Source organism: Marmota flaviventris, chromosome 6 (genome assembly GCF_047511675.1).
Source record: "Marmota flaviventris isolate mMarFla1 chromosome 6, mMarFla1.hap1, whole genome shotgun sequence".
NCBI classification, from domain to species: Eukaryota; Metazoa; Chordata; class Mammalia; order Rodentia; family Sciuridae; genus Marmota; species Marmota flaviventris.
In genome coordinates, this window is record NC_092503.1 from 57,506,829 (window position 1) to 57,527,262 (window position 20,434).

A 20,434-nucleotide genomic window follows, 5' to 3' on the forward strand; every position below is an offset into this window, starting at 1 on the left:
AGCACAAAAGAGAAACACACTTTTGTTGATTTAAATCATTGAGATTTAGGCATCATTTTGTCAGCATGACCTGGCCTCTCCTCAGATCCACAGGCCTAGCCAGGTCTGTGATATGAGTGAAAAATATAAAGAAACACTGTGAGTCAAGTAGATGTGAATGAGAAAGCATTTCTTAAAAGAAATGTTTTAGGGAAAGGTCTTTTTTAAAAAAGACTAACTGAAGAAGAGTTGGGCATTACTAATGAAAGAACTATTATGTTCATATGGCCATCTTAATTTGAAATACAGCTAAGGATCAGATGATCAATAATAAATATACAAAATTTTTAGATGACTTCAAAATACTAATCTCTCATATAGAGTACTGTACGAATTGGAAATAGGGAAAATCAATTCCTTGCCTGTTATATCTGGGAGACTTTTATAATAAATGAAGACCAATAAGAAGCCATGGTATTCTTACCTCCTTTGTCCATGAAGCTACCTGTTTTGTTTATCATGACACGGAGATCGCATGAATCATAAGTACAGGCATGTGAGTTTTAAATGTTTGAATTTGGACCCAAAAAAGAGACAGAACCAAGGGATACACATGTACATAGATAAAAATAAGTTCTTCATCAGCAGATTCCCCATCCCCCCTTAGGGCTGCTAAATACAAAGTTTAAGCTCTTAATGAGGAGAGGTATCTCCAAATCTTTCTTTTACCACTTTCATCTACACCTTAATAGTACTGTGAAAAATGAGATGAGCTGAAGGAAAGGCTACCTTAGTAAGGTCACAAAGGGAAAGAGACACAGAGCCAAACAATGAGGCCTTTGATGGGGATCCTAGGATTTCCTAATAGTAAACAGGGCTAATCAGTGGTTATGAAAGTTGCCGCCTCAATTCTCATTTAAAAACACGCAGGCCTCTTTCTGTATGTAACTCAGGGAGAGAAACCCCCAAGGAGAGTGCTCACAGTGTTCTCCAACCCAGACAGGTCAAACTTCTTTGCCCTTCCTGAGTGCAACATGAAGAAAGCAGCAACACAAAGGAAATGTTGTTGTTGGCAGGCAGTTCAGAGCATGTTGACATCCCTGTTTTCAACAATCCACTGGTCAGCCTGGGTGTGGCCGCCCTTTTGAAAGTTCAGCCTTGAGGAAGTAGGTCCAGTGTTGTGGGTTCTCCTGAGCGTGCCTGAGTGCTCATGCTCACTCAGCCTGCGTTGTTTTTCAATGGCTGTCTTGCTGACACAGAGTGCCACCTACTGACTCACCAACCAGCGCATCTGGTTATCCCAACTGACCATCAAAATTGGACTCGTTTCTTAGAACAGGCTGAGCCAGGTAAGCAAACAGATATTGTGCTGAGAGGCAGAGGAAGATTGAGCAAAGGATCACATAGGTTGAGGAAATCTAGGTGCCTAGGGCTGACATAAATCACCCAAGAGGAGCTGGATACATTTGTGTGAGGGAACTAGAAATTGAAAGATGGCAAGGACTATGAGAGATGGTCAGAGGCAACTAGACAAAGTGCTCAGAGGCAAAGTTATGAGCAGTGGTTCAGATTTGCAGTCTTTGGCTTTTCCTTTCACAATCCAGACAGAGACTGCCAGTTGTTCCCCCAAATCCACTTCCTCTCCTTCTTGAGTAATAACTGGGCTTCATTTCCCAGGTTCCCTTGCAGTTTGGTGAAGCCATGTGACTGAGTACTGGACTGTGAAAGGAAGCAGTGTGTGCTACTTTCAGCCTAGCCCATAAAAACCACCTACTCACAATCCTTTGATCCCCTCCCAGTCTCCAGGAGTGATGACATTAGAAGCCCTGTGTTTAAGATAGCACAACTGCAGTCACCCAAGTTGCTGCAAGGCAAAGAGCCCACCTTCCCCCTTTGGCACCTCTGCTGCTGACCTGAAACTGCTCAGTCCTGTAAAGTGAGAAAGAAATGAACTTTTTATTCTCTCGTAAATTTTTAGGATCTATGTTATAGCAGCAAAGCCAAACCTAATTCCTATTTTTTTTTGGTACCAGGAATTGAACCCAGGGACACTTAATGACTGAGCCACATCCTCAGCCCTTTCTATATTTTATTTAGAGACAAGGTCTCGCTGAGTTGGTTGAGGCCTCACTAAGTTGCTGAGGCTGATTTTGAACTCACAATCCTCCTGCATCAGCCTCCCAAGCCGCTGGGATTACAGGCATGCACCACTGTACATGATTCCTAATTTTTGTCTCATCCATTACAACATCTGACTCAGATATAAATATTATATATATATATATATATATATATATATATATATATATATATATATATATATATAATATTTATATCTGGGTTTATATATATAAATATATATCATTTATATATATAAATATATATCATCTGCTACAAATATTATTTACTATAAATCCAGAGTTTGACTCTCCTAGTTCCTTGTGAATAAGGGAAATCTGCACAATTTGGCCAGTTTCCTTTTCCGGCTTCACCTCTGCTCACTTCCACATTGCTCTCTGTGCTCCAACTGTAAGGAACTCTCACATTCTCTCAAACACATCCCTATCCCTCAGCACTCAGAAGATGCTCCCTTCAACATTGTTGACCTGCCCATCCCACCCCACTTCAGACTTGTACCTGGTTAATTCTTATTCATTCTTCAGATTTCAGCTTAGATATTACTACCTTCAGGAACCTTTCTCTGTCCCTTCAAGACTATGTGCTCTGCTCCTACAGCACCTTGTCCTATAGGACTCATAGCTTTAAATTAGAGTAGCCTGTCACTCTCCCCTCCTGAATCTAGGAGCACAGACTGTGTTTGTCACATTCTAATCAAGTCTCCAGCTCTTAGCATGGTATTAGGAATGTGGAAGGCATGAAGTAAATATTTATGAAACAAAATACTTGTTCCTGAAGTGCCCATCAAAATCCTAACATAATACTCAGAGATGATGTTTGGGAACAAGATGACATATTGCATTTCTTTTATTTCTTGTGATTCTATCATTTAATTTAACTCTTCGTACTTATATGTTACATGTCCATATCTGTTGTGCTGAGAGCCAGAGGAGATTGAGCAGAGGATCACATAGGTTGAAGAAATATAGACGCCTCTCACTATTCCTTGAGAAATATTTACATTTTGATATATAAGGAAAAACTGGGCAAAATTTTGATGGTTGAATCAATATTTCATTTTATCTTTCAAGTGATTCTTTTGTCCAGTCTCCTAGGTGTACTTCTGCATGATAAAAAGCACAATGTTTCTTAGTAAGAGATTTGGATAAATCCAGAAAGGTCAGTGTCAATGAAACAATGTAAATTGATATATAAGGAACAGATCACTCTGAAAACCTGCACAGATGCAAAAGAAATGTTTTAGGCAAACAGAGCAACATTGGCTCAAGCTCAGAATTGAGGCTAGGATGCTAATTGGAAGGATAGGCGATTTTAGTGGGATGTCAAATCCTGTAGGACAGCAAATAAAAATCTGATCAAGAGGGCTGGGGTTGTGGCTCAGTGGTAGAGCATTTGCCTAGCATGTGTGAGGTACTGGGTTTGATTCTCAGTACCACATATAAGTAAATAAAATAAAAGCCCATTGACAACTAAAAATATATATTTAAAAAATCTGAGCTTTGTCTTTAAATAAAATACAAAATAGGGTTGAGGGTGTGGCTCAGTGGTCAAGTGCCCCTGAGTTCAATCCCTGGTATACCCCCCCCCCACACACACACACAAAAAAAAAAACAGACTAAGTTAGCATTAGCATTATATAATGCTGTATAATGATGCCATATTTTTGTATTTGATCAAAATTTTTCTATAAAAATAAGATATTCCAAAACAATAGCCTGGCAAATATTAAAATAATGATATTTCTAAAAGATAAAATAATTGGAAAGATAAAAGAAAGGAAAAAAACAACTTATGTCAATATTTGCTCTTATCACACTACTTACTTAGCAGGACAAAGGAGATGCTTATGTACTAGGATGTACTGCTCATAATTCAAACACAGCTACATAGAGCAGACATTGATATAAATTTATTCTAAAATAACTGAAACCTGAATATCTCTTTAAATTTCTATTTTTTTAAGGTAGAAATAACAGGGTGACAGAAAGGTTTGAGAAGGTGGTGGGAGTAGAAGAAAGAGAATGAAGACTGGCAGGTTGGGGATGATATTTACAAGATGTTTAAGCATTCAAAAATAAATGAAAGTAAATTCATTTGAATAAATGTCTGTTTATTTATAAAGCTACTTTTACCCATATACTTACGTGTGTATGACTGTAAAGTGAAAATTCCCATTTGATTTAAGTTGCTTTCTAAAATTACAACAAAGAGAATTCAAGAAAAGTGAATTTATTATAAATATGCTTAATGTTTTCAAAAGATTAAAGATTGCTGTGTATTGTTTAAAAAATCTGATCAAGAACTCTTAGATTTATGAAAGCCTGTTGACAAGATGATGGAAAGGTACATACTAATACACACAAAATTTCAAACATTCTAAGAGAATGAATTCTGTAGAGCTGCCTAAGATGGTGAAGAGGGATAGAGAGGGGGAAAAAACTCTATTCTTTTTCAGTTTTTAAATGTTATGCAAACTTCTAGTCACCTGACAAATTCACACCTGTGTTTATACTTTATTGTGATGAAAGAGGACCTTATTAGTAGATAATTTTTTTAAATGTATACATTCTTTCTAGAGTAGACAGGCAAACAGTCTTGTGTTATAGGTACAGGATGAGGCAGTGGTGGGTGATTCTGTGGGAAGCAATTTGTTTCATCACAAACTTCTTGGGCACCCCAGGGAAAGTTTTTCTAACTCCCTTTTAAGGATCTAGGTGGCATAGTGGTCAACATACTTCAGGACCAAGAAATGGTCCATGGCTTACAAAAACAGAGGAAACCTCAATCCTGGGCCTTAGAAGAACATGTCACTACAGGGATTAAGCTATGAGCAGGTAAGTAGACTTCAGAAGGCAGTGTCCCTTTCCAGGAGCTTTGTGCAACATTTGCAGAACCTAAGAGCATAAAGTTTCCAAGTTCTTAAGAAATGGGAAATTTCACTAGACAAGGAAAGGGAGCAAGACAATAGGAGTTGGTTCAGCAACTAATGCAAACTGAATCTGTCATTACGAGTCTAGTACTTAATTGAAGCTATCCTAGTTCAGCACAAGAACAGCTACCAACTCTGAGTCAGGCCAGCAGAGGGCAGTGCGGTGAACTTTGAGACACCAAATGGCCAGGTCTTAAAGAGAGTTTAGCAGGTTCAAACATAAACCACAACTCAGAGACTTGAAGAACATGCTGGAGGGTCCTGGGTGTCATACGCACCGGTAATCCCAGTTTCCAAACTTTCCTCCTCCTCCTCCTCCTCCTCCTCCTCCTCCTCCTCCTCCTCCTCCTCCTCCTCCTCTTCCTCCTCCTCCTCCTCCTCCTCCTTCTCCTCCTCCTCCTCCTCCTCCTCCTCCTCCTCCTCCTCCTCCTCTTCCTCCTCCTCCTCCTCCTCCTCCTCCTCCTTCTTCTCCTCCTCCTCCTCCTCCTCTTCCTCTTCCTCCTCCTCTTCCTCCTCCTCCTCCTTCTCCTTTTTCACACTAGGGATCAAACCCAGGCCTTGCACACACTAGGCATGCACTCTGCCATTGGGCTACATCCCCAGCCAGAGAATACAGTAGAATAAGGAGCAGGGGCTCCCTGAGAGATTAGGGTTGTTCTGAGAAGATAAAGAAATGATCAGCAAGCCCATGTTCCTGATGAGTAAGTTTTAAAAATGCTAGTTAGATATTAGTCTCCACTTCAAAGAAGATGGACCTATAAGCAACTGGCCCTTTTCAGACCCTGGAGATAGAAGTAAAAGACAACAACAAATTGCATCCCAGATGCTCTTCTAGGAGTCTGCAACTGGCGCCTCGATCCTCCCATCCAGGTGAAATCCTGACACTCATCTTTGTCCTGTACACCTCTTCTCAGCTTATAGGGGACTTGATTGTGTACTGAGGTCCTTGAGAAGCCTTACCCCACATCTTCTGCCAGCCACTCAAAGGGGAGGATGTCCCACTCTGCTCTAAGGTGGAGAGAAGGTAAAGACATTGCTTCCTCCTTCAACTACTGGACCAAATTCATTAGGCTTTATCTTTTAAAAGAATGAATGTGCTGTGAATGATTTGTTTGATTTGTCCCCATACGAGGGGTAGAAAGGAACAAGTGAGTTGTTTTCACTGTGAACGTTCTTATTTAAATCCATTGCCCTGTCTGAGCCATGAAAAGTGTCCTGAAAGAACCAGGATCGCTGTTCTTTAAGCCAGTGGACAGCAAGTATTGAGAGAAGAAACTCCAGAACTCTAAGACACCTATATATCTCACCAACATCTAAACCCCTGAAACCCTGTGCTGTAACCTGTAAGGTCTTAGAAAGAAATACAGAAAGACATCTTGAGGCTTTGGATGACTGCTTAGGGAGGCCTCAAGGGAGCTTCCCTATTGGCAGGCAATATTTATAGAATTGGAGATTTCCTTCCATTGCAGTCAGCATTCTTTCTGGTGTTTCACCCCGAGCTTTGACATGCTGCAGGATTGCTCCTGCCCTGCTCTCTTGCTTTTGTCCCTTAAATAAACCACAAGTGATTGCTGAGGGTGAACACTGTAAGTAATGTGAACAGTGCTCAATTACTCAGGACCTTCTCTAAGTCCCTCCTGTCCCTCTCTGCATCCTTTTCTGTATTACAGTTCACAAGTTATAGAAACTGACTTCCCTGACTCCAAACTCTAGAGCTCATTACCTGACTTCCATATCTGCCTTTTGCTCTTTCAGGCTTCAAATCCGTTCTGAGTTCTTGGATCTTAGTCACATAGAGCAGCTTTAAGCATTGCTTCTGAGGAGGATACCATTTCTCCCTTCTGCCACATGTATTGACTAATGAGACCAGCCTATGGTCCCCCAAATTCCCAAAGGGTACTCTGAATTGGCACCAGTTTAGTGGGCTATCTAGTGAAAAGATTCCCTGTTGTCTGAGAGGTAAGTTAATAAAACAAGTCTGTATAACAGTGTGGAATGGCTTGTGTCTGTAATACCAGGGCTATGCCAAGAAATTCAAGATGAATTTAAAACCATTTATTTCCACCATAACTTTCAGTTGAGTGGACAAAAAGCAAGAAATCAATAAATGCTGTCAAAGGTTTAAATGTAGACAACACACACACACACACACACACATACACAGAAACATTCCATACAGACTATGACATTTTAGCTATTTTAGCTCGAGTTAAGTATTTATTCAACTTTTGCACCTGCAAAACATTAGGGAAAATGCAGGCCTGTTCGTTTTTCATAATATTGCCACTTTAACTTCAAAAAGCTCTCTTGAAAACTAATATCTTCTGTTTTGAAGAAATGTCTATTGCAAACTCAGTAATCCCATCAGTTTCACTTTAGTTTCTTATTCTTCTGGTAAAGTCAAGTGAATATTAAGATATTATTTTATAATAGTATGCATTGCTTAATCTATTGTGTGCATACACCACCATCTCTACTTCAATTGATGTATATGTGTTTGGTTCCTGATTTGATATTCTTATGCAAATGCTCACATTTTTGTATGTGTATAGTGGTGCACATGTGTATAAACTTACCTTAAGAACACTTAGGCAGTCTAGGTGCAATCCCAGCAATTTGGGAGGGTGAAGTAGGACGATGGCTTCATTTATCATACCTATCAATATAATGGCTTTTATATATCCATTTTATAACCAGCAGCTTCCTAAAATTCGAATAATTTAAACTCAGATTTTAAAAATTATATATTTATACAATCATACCATCTTTCTGTGTAATTAGTAAGTGGTGTTAAATTTTATTAAATATTTTCTACAGAAATTTAAATAATTACATGATTTTTTGCTTTTACTATCTTAAAGTGGCAAATAAGTGATTTTCTTTTTTTTAATCAAACCAATCTTGTATGCCATGGAGAAATCAACTAGACCATGATGGACTGTCCTTTCTATACTAATATTTTTAGAAGTTTGATGTCTATATTCTCAAGTTATGTTAGATGTTATAATTTTCTTTCCTTTTTAAATTTTTTTCATAATTAAAACTTTGTATCCTATATTCTGTAAATTAATTTAAATACTGGTATTTTAACTGTAATTACATTGTATCTATAACTCAATTTGTGGCCAACTGACATCTTTTCAATATTAGATATAGCAATCCATGAGCATGGGATATTTCTCCATTTATTTAGGTTTTATTTTAAATGTTTTTCAGGAAAGTCATCTAATTTTTTTATACTCTGGTCTTACCAAGTTTTTAAATTTTATTTTCAGATACTTTACACATTTTTTCTTTCCATTAAACTGGTGTCTCTTTAAAAATTATAATTTTTCTAATTGTTGAAAGTAAAATACACTTGACTTTTGTATGCTGATCATATATCCAGCCACAATGCATAACTCTCTTATTATTTGGAATAATTAATGGCAGGGTTTTTTTTTTCCTTTCTGTAAGTAAATAAACATTTATATAAAAATGTTTATTTTTCTTCTTTCTAACCCTCTAGTGCAATGTGGAGTAGAGGTGGTGAGGGTGACATGCTCATTCTTCTTTTGATACCATAAGGAAGATACTTCTAATGTTTCCATATTTTAAATGATGTTGGTGATAGGTTTTTGGTCCCCCCGCTTCTTTTTATCTATTTTGTTTGTTTTTGGTTTTTTGGTTATCATTGAGTAAGAATATTCTATTCCTACTTTTCCTCAGGGTTTTTTTTCATGAATAATTAAGGAATTTTGTTTTTAATTCAGAGATGTCAAATGATGTTTCTACTTTCATATTTCTCCTTTTCTTTCACATTTTCCAACTCTTTGTATTGAATTTGGTGTTATCTTAGAGCTACCTTTTATTTCATGAATTCTCCCTTTAACTTTCTAATTTGATTTTTAAATTATCCACCACTTTTTTCTTTTAACAGGTTTTCATTTCTGAAAGTTACATTTTATATTTTCCAAATCAAGCTTGTTATTTTTACACTTTCTTGCAGCTTACTATTGTGGGGAGATCACATCACATTTTTTTCCCTTGAAACATTTAATATCTTAGCATTTATTTTCTATGTTTCATTTTTCCAATATGTAAAACCATCAGAGTCTAAATATGTTGCCTGTTATTTTTCCTTTCTCATATTCATGGTACAAAGTGTCTAGACAGAAAAAAGAACCATACTAGATATTCCAAACAGAGACATTAGTATAAGGAATTTGTTCTACAATGGGATGGCCTGGAAGAGTTTAAAACAAACAAAAAAGTGATGGAGATTCATAACTGTCAGAGCCAGTATTATTCCTAAGGCTGGGGAAGGAAAAGGCAGTATCATGCAGGATCCATGTGAACAATGATCAGTTCCATTGTGCTGTCCTGATTGCTGCTACTACTTAAAAGTCCTTACCCTGCACGTTCACTGATTTTCTGCAAGAGCCTGGGAGTCCACAGTCCCTTTGCTGAATTTGCTGATGCTGCTGGGGCCCAAGATCCCACCACCACCACCCCGATGACCCATCTGTGCTGGTATTGCATGAGATTTTAGTTGTTTCTTGCCATTATGAGAATTTAAGCGAAAAGAAGTGTCTCTCCTCCTTCCACCTTTAATCTCTATTTTTTTCCTTTGGTAGACCTGGACAGAAATAAGCTCACAAGGGAGTTTATGAAAGGTAGTTTACAGGATTGCAATTATATTGCCCCTTGCAATATAGAGGACAGCAAAGAAGTGGGAATATATTGCTGAATGCTAATGGACAAAAAACCAATATATATCCTGCTCATGGTGTTTGATTGAGTTAAATCATCAGTTATTTAATCATCACAAATCCTCTGGGTTAGGTTTCCCAAAAGCAACAAGATGCTTTCCTTTAAAGATGGCCCTTTGTGATAGACAATTCTGATGGTCATTTGTTTTCAGGGCAATCTTTCTTGATAGCATAAAAGGAAACGATATTATAAAGTGTGTCTAGCTGATTTTCTGCCTATTTTCATGTGTTTATTATTTATCTTCATAGTACTTTGTGTGTATATTTTTTTAACCTTTCCTGATATTAGCAAATCTGTGATGCTCTGTCTATTGTACTTTATCTCATTTTTTCTCCCTTACTGTGGTCCTATTCTCCTACATCTTTAACTTCATAGCCTGTAGTTTCAAAATGATACATTCTTCTATCACCTATTATATTTACTGAATTGTTTTGAGTTTTCAGTTCGTAATTTAAAATAGCAGGTGAATAGATGATTTTATCTTTCTCTATTTTAATAAACCAAGTTCATTTTATATGCAGGACCACACCTGCATTTTCTCCTAATAACAGCATATGAAAAAAGATTCCTCTCTCCTAATATACCAATATTCCCATCTTAAGAATTTCATTAGAGGCTGGGGATGTGGCTCAAGCGGTAGCGTGCTTGCCTGGCATGCGTGCGGCCCGGGTTCAATCATCAGCACCACATACAAACAATGATGTTGTGTCCACCGAAAACTAAAAAATAAATATTAAAATCTCTCTCTCTCTCTCTTAAAAAAAAAAGAATTTCATTAGAAAGGGTATAAATACGTTCAATGAACTTAAGTGGGAAAATACTCCAGATTTTTTTTTTCCCTAAAATTAGAGCATTATAGTTTTACGTAGTAGTTGGGTTCATTTTGACAGAATTGTGCACACATGAAATTTGGTTTCAATCCCCATTCCCCTGCTTTTTCTCCCCTCACCTCTCCCTCTTCCTCTACTCTGTCAATTATCATTTTTGATTGGTACTTTCTACATATAAATAAAGATGAGATTCCCTATGGTATATATATATATATATATATATATATATATATATATATATATATATATGCCGCAGTCCGGCTGCAGCAAAATAACCGGGGGGTGACGAACAACTTGTGTACATTGATATAGCAGGAGTGGGAGCCGTTTATTGTAGGACAGGAGGGGTATATATACATTACACACAGCTTATCTTAATTAACATAAACTAGATACAGCAGTCAACCAATAAGGAATCTCCACACTTAATGGCTTGCTGGTGTTACTTCACAAACCACTCCCTCTGGCAAAATGCCAGGCGCCATCTTGACTTGTTTACAGACCCTAACACACACACACACACACACACACACACACACACATATATATATATATATAATGTTATTTATATATATATAAATAACATGATTTTATTGAATTCACCCCATATTCCTCCCCTTCCTGTCCCTCCTCTCTCCCTCTCCATGTCCTTCTTCTACTCCCCTGACCTTCCTTATATCCATATGATATTCCATCCACACATAATCCACTGCCTTCTTTCTCTTATTTTGGTCAGATTCATTCTTTTTTTTGGGGGGGGGTGGGGGGGGGTAACCAGGGATTGAATTCAGGGGTACTTGGCCACTGAGCCACATCCCCAGCCATATTTTGTATTTCATTTAGAGACAGGGTCTCACTGAGTTGCTTAGCACCTCACTTTTGCTGAGGTTGGCTTTGAACTCGCAATCCTCCTACCTCAGCCTCCCAAGCTCCTGAGATTACAGGCATGCACCATGGAGCCAAGCCAGATTCATTCTTGATCTGCCTTCTCTGCCCATGTTTTTTTGTTTTGTTTTGTTTTGTTTTTTTGCCTGGGCTGAATTTAGCCTTATCCTCTCATTCACAACCTAATTCAGCCAGGCATTAAGCTGAGAAGGAGAAGAATAGGGTGGAGAGCTGGACTTCCCAGCTATAATTCCAGCCACCTCACGTATCTCTTTAACCCTGTCTATACTGAGAGAATGGTATTAGAAGGGAACAGTAATAGTTCCTAAAAAGGTTAGATCTACAAGTTCAGTATAGACTACAGGCCCAGCAATAGCCCTTAGAGCCAAGTCTGCCCTTGTGAACAGTTTGAAAACCAAAGAAATTATAAAGTCCTTTCAGTAGGTAGATGATCACGGCCCAGTCTTAACTTCAGTCTTTTCATAAGGTAAGGATAGCACTCCCCACAGGCAATTTCATTTTTAATTCAGAGTTGGTTTTGAGGTTCCTATATTTCCACTGTAGCTCTCACTTAGAATAAAGTCTTAGAATTCTTTGAAATCACCTGATTCATTTGTCTCAAATGTGAACTAAGGTACTGAGGATATAATAGACTCATTCAAAGCCAGGAAACCAGTTAGTATCAAAGCCAGAAAGAGGACATTACTCTTTCTAGGAACTGTTTCACACTTCGGGATGCTATGCAGAGATTAGTTGTAAAAGAACACATAAGCATTTTCAGTAAAAGTTACACAGGAAAAGTAAAGTAAATCTTGGGGGAAAGTAGTCCAAAATGACTGCATTCTACTAGTCAATAGATTAGCTAGCTACCTGGAAATCAGAGTCAAATTAAAAGGTGAATTGTCCAGTCATCATGCAAACTTGAGTCTCTAAGGGTGTGCCAATAAGATGGCACCCTTGTGTGAATTAAAAATATATGCTTTCCCTGGGCAGGTGCAGTCTCTCAAGAATAAAGACACTTCTTCCTCTGGGTGAATGCAGTCAGTCCCTGTCTTCAGTGTGGCAAGTAGACCGTGAGATGGAGTTTAGCTTCCACACCCCCCCCCCAACCGAATATCCCTGTGTGTTTCCCAGAATTCCTCTCCTGAAGAGACTGCATGTGGGTAGGAGGAATGTTTTGATAAGCAACTCAAGGAGAACTGAGAGCCAAGGAGCAGGCATAGTCACTAGCCTACCTCTTAGGGGGTGACTGCATAAATGAATGGGGCACAAAGTTTGAGGTCACATCATAGAGGAGAGGCTGAAGGCTGCCCTAGAGTCCTTCTGTGTCTCACTCCCCACCCCACTCTCCACCCTATTCCAGGCCTAGAGTTCTAGGAATGGGTTGCTCTAGGTTAGAGCATGAATTTTCAGTGTTAATTCTAAAATTCCCTTAAAAACAAGCTGTAATGACAGAGCACTCTGGTGTTTATTCTGGAGATAGTACTCCAATTTTGAGACAGCTCAAATACTGCCTTTCTCTTCATTTTTTTCTATGGATAAAATTGAGTTCGCAATCAATTGATGAAGTTGAATCTTGATTCTGTCTTAGGTGTGCAATGACCTAAAAGCTTTCCACCTGATAGGGTTCTTTTTCCTTACCTATAAAATGGGCTTTGTTATAGGATTAAAGGAGACAACACAATCAAGTGTCCAGTGGGAGGGGAATGTATGCTCTCTTACCTTCCTTTCCACTTCATCTCACCCAGGTGCAATTTGTTGCTCTAGTCCACTGCATCTGTGCCACACACACACATCTTTAACTTTCAGGGCCCAAAGGAATCAGGCACCTGGATGTCTGACTGGAAGGGAAAAGGATGATACCTGAGGTTTAATTTGTCCTTTGAGTACCACAATTGTCATACTTTCTACCTCAGTCCTCTAAATTGAAATTCCAGGGAAGTTTCCCCTCCTAGTGGATGCCCTTGTAAAATATAGAATACACCTACTTGTTTCTGAAGAGAGAGGCCATCAGAGTGGTTTAGAATGAGTGCTGGCACAGTGAGACCTGGGTTGAATCCTGGCTCTTCTACTATTTGTGAAGCTCTGGACAAAAGTCAGTCCAATGACTATAACAGTCAAATTGGGATAATATTAGGTTTCATATCAGAAAGTTTAAATAGGACAACATCCTGGTGCTTTAAAAAATATTCAATAAGCATTAACTGTTTCTTATTAGAGGATCTGCTGGGTCAAGTGTCTCTGAGATGCTCTTAAAGAACCCCCTCACAAGTGGCAGCAAGGGGCACCAATAAACAGTTCCTCGGTGGGGGTGGTGACTGGGACCAGGAACTGCAGGGTCCTCAGCCACTGTGTGTGTTTTCACTGTTCAGCATCAACAGCATGAGTTCTCCCAGGACTGAGAATTTTGGGATGACCTAAAAGATTAATCTAGGAACAGATATAGAAAATGATCATTACCTACCCTACCATGATTAGAAACGCTGACTAAAGGGCGAGGCATGGACTGAAATGATACCACAAAAGAATTAGAAGACACAAGTGTACTATAGTTACATGTTCACATTCAGGACATGAGGGACTTTCTGGCCCCACCCAAGCTCTTTTCCAGGACTTGTAAGAAACCAGGGATAGAAAACGCACTGTGTACACACAACAGCTTGGATGACTGGAGCTGAAAAGCCTTTTCTGGGTGATCTAGAGAACAAGACCAAAATACACACCTTCACTAGCTCTAAGATGAAGAAATATAACTATTAAAATTTCAAGGGTTTGAGTGAAGCATCGTGTTTACTGTTTTTCTCTCACAAGGATAACAGTAGGTGCTCAACATGTATAAACAGGAACCAAGGGAAGGAACCAGCAGAATAAGTAAAATATCCTAGATCATATGCAATCCCACCACCTTGGTCCCTTCTCAATCAGTAAATTTCAAATAGGGGCTCATCCATTGCCCTGAGAACTACTCAAAGAACCTCCAAAATCTCCATGCGGAACCAGCCGTTGTCCACCAGGGGTGCTGGGGTGGAGGGAGATGAGTTTCTTCCACGCTTATCACGATCTTTATTTCTTCCTTCCAAGTCCAGAATCGCAGGCAATGGAAATTAGGCCACTGCAGGAGCAGAGGCAAAGAAAGTCTCCCTTCCCCAACCCTCCCCGGCCCGGTAAAAGGGCGGCTGGATAAGATGAGGCAATCCATCAATAGGCAAAGCCTGAGTTTCCTTCCAGAGCGCGGCCGCGGCAGAGCGGGGCGCTGAGGCCCGGCGGGCGGGCGGCCGGCGCGGGCGCGGCGCGTACCCGGCGTGCTCCTCCGTGCGCCCGGGCGGCGCGGCCGCGGCCGGCGCTCCTGCAGAGGGAGCTGTGCGCCAGACCTGGCGCCCGCACGGCGAGTTCTCTCCCTCTTGCCGCCGTTTAGGCCCGCCCGGCGGGGAGGGGCTCCCGGCCTCGCCGACAGCTGCTTCCTGCTAGGCTCACATCCTCGCACCGCGCCGCCAGTGTGGTCGAGAGCGCGCTGTCCCAGAGCCGTCCGTCCGCCGCCACCGCCCGGCCGCAGCCCCGCGCCCCAGAGTCGCCCCGCGGCCAGCCCAGCCCTCTCGCGTCCGCTCCGGGAACCCGCGCCCTCCACGTATTCCTGCCCGTCCCCGGCCATGCTGTCCTTCCAGTACCCCGACGTGTACCGCGACGAGACCGTGGTGAGTACCCCTGCCGAGTCCACCGGGCTCCGGACCGCCGGTGCCCGCCCGCCTGGCCGACCGCCGCCTGCGGCTCCTCTCTCTGCAGCCCCTAGCCCCTGCGTCCCTCCCCTCCCCCTCGGCCTTTGTTTGCAAGAAACGGGCCGGGGGCGCGGGGGCCCGGCTGGCGGTCGCTGATGGTCTGCTGGCGGTCTGCTGGCTGCAGAGTCCGTGGTCAGCACCGCTTCCTAAAATCAATGGGGTCAAGGGCAGACGCCCGGCTAGGAAGGGGCGCCTTAAGGGACTAGGAAGACAGAAGGTGTCATTGCTTTTTGACTAGAGAAGCCTCTTAAATATGGTGGTAGGAGAAAGTGTACGCCGGTGTGTGCATGTGTGTTCGTGTGAGATGATGTAAGATTTAAAAACAGAAGCAAACTTTTAAAACTTAGAATTTTGAAGTCCTTGGAGTTGAAGCTCATTCATTCTGTTTTAAGTCTGCCCAGTCCTGAGCGGAGTGCTGGGCGTTGGTTGCCGCGGGAGCAGAGACCCAGAGTAATGGGGAAAGAAAAGCAGGGACCCGCTATTGTCACCAGAGCTGGTGTAAGTTTTCTTACACAAGACAGGGAGTTGAGGGGTCATGGGGCATGGCCTTTTTCAAAGTAAGTTTTGCCTAGCGGGAGTTAGTCATTTACCTAAGCTGCAGAAGAATTCGAGGTAATTATTGAGATCCAGGGAGTGAAATTCTGAGCAGACACCTCTATTCTGGTGTATTTTAAGAGCTGGATTGAATCCAGACATTGTGGTCATGATTCTTGTACGGATAGCCAAATTTCTCAGATCACTTAAAATAGAATTAGAAAAATATTTTTGTATGATACACTTCTCATTTTTTTTTTGTTCTGTTTACTTTGACCTGATTTGTGCCAGAAATTTTGTACTCTAAAGCACATCTCACATTGGGGTAAAGGGTGCCAAGGCATTAAAGGACATATTGTTGTAAGTGAAGACTTCCAAGTGTATCTCATTCCCACTGGCCAGCTGGGAACCATGTCTCTTAAGTCTGTTCAGCTGTTCACTTAGGAAATTTACCCTAACAGCCCAAGAAGTTCTTTCCCTGAGTCCCAAAGGTTTGTTTCCTTTGTATATGGGAGTAAAACCATACTGCTAGAATGGGAAAGAGGACAGATTGCTAATTCTGTTTTTTTCACTCACTAGCTAGGTGACTTTTGACAGATATACCTGTTACAGGCTTTTTTTTTTTCCCCCACATATATGGACCATTAAGACTGACTTTAGGGCTTACTTGCTTCTGCAGGTTTGTTTTGTTTTTTAGGGTGGTTGTGTCTTGCTTAGTTCTTCGCTATTCTGTGTAGCAAAATCCTATAGTTGGTTTTTCTGTGTTCAACAGTTTCTGAAAGGGTTAAGTAGGGATTTTATAAGAACATTTAAAAGATTATAAACAACTTGGAAGGTTATACTCTGAATTTTAATATTCTCTAGTTTCTTCTCACCAAAGAACTCTTGATAACTAAGTCTAGTGGCCGAGGGAACACAGTTGGGGTCCAGCCTAGATCCTCTTCTGTTGCTCACTTAGTGTACTATCCCTGGCAGCCTGCATGGGCTGCCTTTTTCCTGAATCAGGGTTCTAGTCACTAAGCCCTAGGATTGACTTATGCATTTGATTTGGAACATGGGTTCGATTCTCACCAGCACTAGAGATGGCTATAGCTCTCTTTCTCACTTGAGCATCTTTCATCCACATGCTCAGCAGTTTCCTGCTGAACTATGGATTAGAGCATGGAACGCTTTTGGTGGATTTCTGCCTTCTTGGGTAAAAATTTGGAAACGATGACACTTCCTGTGCAGTTCTATGACTTTTTTCCATCAGTGTTTCTGTGAGGATATTCAGTCTTGCTCACACCATGATGAAAGAGTACTGGAAGGAGAACACAAAAGAGAATGGAGCTGATTTCCATCAGGAGGAGGAAATAATAGGTGAATTGAGATTGGGAGTTAACCAGTTGGATAGGGAGGAAGGACATTCCTGAAGTTGAGACTAAAATAAAGATACAGTTATGGAGGCCTGGTTGGTTGTAGAATTGCATTTGTTTGTAGTATTAGGAAGGCCATTGTGACCAGGCCATTCATTTATGGGTAAGCTTGAATGAGGCTGGGAAGAGGAGCAGGACCAGGTTTGATGGGTCCTTCCAGCTGAGTGTGTCTGTATTTTATCCTGAAAGCAGTGGGCAAGCTGTTGTTCAGTATAGATAAAACATGGAACAGGGTTACCTAACACAGTGCCTTCTCAGGCCTCTGTTTTAAAACCTCTTGAGGAGGTGAGGAATGGTTTGCAAACTTACAATCAGATGGAAGAACCAGATATATTATATGATTTGCATTCAAGGAATGTGTCTGAGACCACCCCAATTGTAGGGTATGGTCTTATAAAGGAAAAAAAAAAAAACTAGGGTGGTGTGTGGGCCACAGCTTCTGGAATTGACTGTGGGATCGCGCTGAAAATCAATTTCTTGTCCTCGTTAAAATGTCTTTTCAATGACCAACCTCAGTCTGCTTTAGATGACAGTGCCAGGTCTGGGAAGATACGGCTGTTTCTTTAGTGGTAGATGCCATTCAGTAGACAGCTTGGTATACCATACACAGGATTCTGATTCCCAGTCTAGCTGTGCACCTGCCTTTTCCCACCACGCCCTGCTCATTTGCTGAGTGATACAGCAGGATCTTAGATCCATAGGCTTTGTAGTTAGCTGTGGGTGGGTTACAGTCCTACTGCTTGTTAACCCTCAGACCTTTGTTAATTGCTTTAGTTCTCTCCAGCGTCAGGTTCCTCATCTGGCAAATGACTTCACAGTGAGGATCAAATGAAGTAATGTGGGTGAAATCTATGGCACAAATTTAACTCATAATCTCCAATATAAACAGTAAATCTGTTGGACTTCACTCTTATTAACCTCTCTGAATTGCATTTCATAATCTGTGAAATAAGAATGTCCACAACCCTCTTCCAGAGTTGTGGATATTCAGTAAATATTTATTACTTTGAGTCTAGCATTTGGCAATCAGTACCTTCTCTTAGTCATATAGTTAACATGATTTCTAGTTAATCTTTTCTACCTTTTTTTGTAAAAAGTTAAGTTCCTGGGTATGCCTTAGGACATTTTTTTAGTATCTGATCTCTACCTAATCTTAATCTTAATCCGAGGTCTGGCATAGATCTTGCATACTGGGTTGGAGATACTTTACAACTTTCAATTTTTTTTTTTTTATTTCATATTACCAAGGAAAAGAGAATTGTTATTTTAAGCCTGTTTTATAACCAAGGTGTGTAAAATATAAGACTTGCAGATGAGATGAAAAGCTTTCATTCAGTGGTGACAGCTAAACTCCAAAGAGGTAAAATTGAAAATTGGTAATTTTATGAAGACCCATCAGGAGAGATTTTAGTCAGGTTTTATATTCCTTGCTCTTGACAGTCAGTTGTATAGTGAGAATGGTTCCAGCATGTTCTGCTTCATCTATCCATTTCCTCAGGAGTTCTCTCACCTGCATCAGTTGAGAGAGATGCAGAAAGCCTGGTGTTGTAGGCCATGGAGGTTGTTCTCACCTGGCAGTGGTTATGCTGGAACTTTAACCAGGGTGAAAAATAGGATTCAGATGTTCCTTTTCTAGGATACTTTGCTAGAAGGAATGATCCTTACCTTTTGATATTTTCAAACAAAGCAAGAGATATTAAAAACTCAATCCGAGACAGAGGTAACCTTGCCAATAACCTTGTGCAGAAAGCTTTGACTGGAAGACTCGCATTGATTACGGGCTTGATTGGAAAGACTTGTCATTGTGGCTTCAGTGGATTGGATTAATCTTGATAGTTTGAGGGGGAGAGGTTTCCTTTTGAATAAGTTCTTTAGGCATCATGATCTGGAGAGTGGTGACAAATTGACCCAGTTGTTCCTTCCAGCTCCCTTAACTAATCCCTGAGGCCAGGCCCTGGAATTTGTGCTATCAGAAGCTTCCCAGATGGGATGGCTCCCCTCTGGCAGGCTCTACTTATGCAAAGCAGCCCCTCACCCCACTTTGGTAGTGGGGATGTAGTCCAGTGGCACTCTACTGCGGAGCTACATCTGCAGGCCTTTATATTTTGAGACAGGTTGTCTAAATGGCCTTGAATTTGTAATCCTCCTGCCTCAACCTTCTGAGTCCCAGGATTTACAGGCCATACTGCCACGCCCAGCTTACCCAAAGCAATTTTATTTCTTCATATACCAGGATAGTTTAAATGGTTATGCTTTCATGTCTTGCTGTAAGTGAACAAAAGCATTTCGTAATAGTGTATAACAAGAAGAAGGGCTTCAGTTTAAAAAGTCTTCATTGCACGTAAACCACCTTTTTTAGCCGGTGACAATCATTCTGCCACGTATTAGTGACTTGCTTTTTGGCACTTGAGACTTAAAAACAAAACTGACCATACGCTGTATTGTAGGGAGACTTTCTGATCACAGGCAACGCTTAGCAGGAGCAGGAAAATAAGCACGTGTGGTGGCTCCTTCTCAGAGTGCCCTCCTCATGTGCCCACAGTATTGTGTCCTGTGCTTTGCCCCTGACTGCACATTTTCGAGTTTCTTTAGCACAGCAGCAGGCCTTTGTTTTGTGTTGTTCAGACAGAGCAGTTTCCCATTCTGACCTTTCATCTTTCTTCCCTCTGCAGCTAAAATGTTCTTTTCACAGAGTGGCTTGACACCTTTGAGAACCTGCCAATTTTGGTTCATGTGGTAATTTGGGCAGACATGTTGCCAGTGAGCCAATTAGTTAGTATTTTTTGTCCCTTTCCTATTTCTCCATCACATTGAGAAAATACTAATTTTAATTGGGTTTAGGCCCTAATTATCTAACAGCTCCATATTGTCTTTTGCAGGTACAGGATTATCATGGGCATAAAATTTGTGACCCTTATGCTTGGCTTGAAGACCCAGACAGCGAACAAACCAAGGTAATTTCGGCTCATAATTAAAGATAGGCAGGCTTAGTAGTCAGCCTAGACTGCAGTTGTCAGTCTTTCTAGCCTCTCCTGTTTTTTCTGCCACAGGATGGTGTGTGTGCCTGGTGGTACTACCACTTTTTGTCAGATGATTCATGGGGAAAATGACCAAAGTGTGTATAGTCCCCAGGGGAAAGTCAAGTAACTTATTAGTTTGTCATGACACTAATGAACCAAGTATTTGAAATGAAAGGAT

At 40.8% G+C, this 20,434-nt stretch overlaps 1 protein-coding gene and 1 long non-coding RNA gene across 2 annotated transcripts in view; both read left to right on the top strand.

Moving 5' to 3' along the window:
* Positions 1–1,235: 1,235 nt before the first annotated feature.
* Positions 1,236–6,985, top strand: LOC114086710 (uncharacterized). Its single transcript, XR_003581689.2, has 3 exons — positions 1,236–1,328; positions 5,962–6,071; positions 6,803–6,985. It is a non-coding gene; the product is annotated as an uncharacterized lncRNA (long non-coding RNA).
* A 7,969-nt stretch (positions 6,986–14,954) lies between these two features.
* The window catches only part of Prep (prolyl endopeptidase), a 112,981-nt gene continuing 107,501 nt past the window's right edge, over positions 14,955–20,434 (top strand). The window contains exons 1-2 of the mRNA XM_027928270.3: positions 14,955–15,206; positions 20,116–20,190. Of these exons, the coding sequence (XP_027784071.2) occupies positions 15,162–15,206; positions 20,116–20,190 (120 nt within the window). The 5' untranslated portion in view covers positions 14,955–15,161. The remainder of the gene's footprint in view (positions 15,207–20,115; positions 20,191–20,434) is intronic.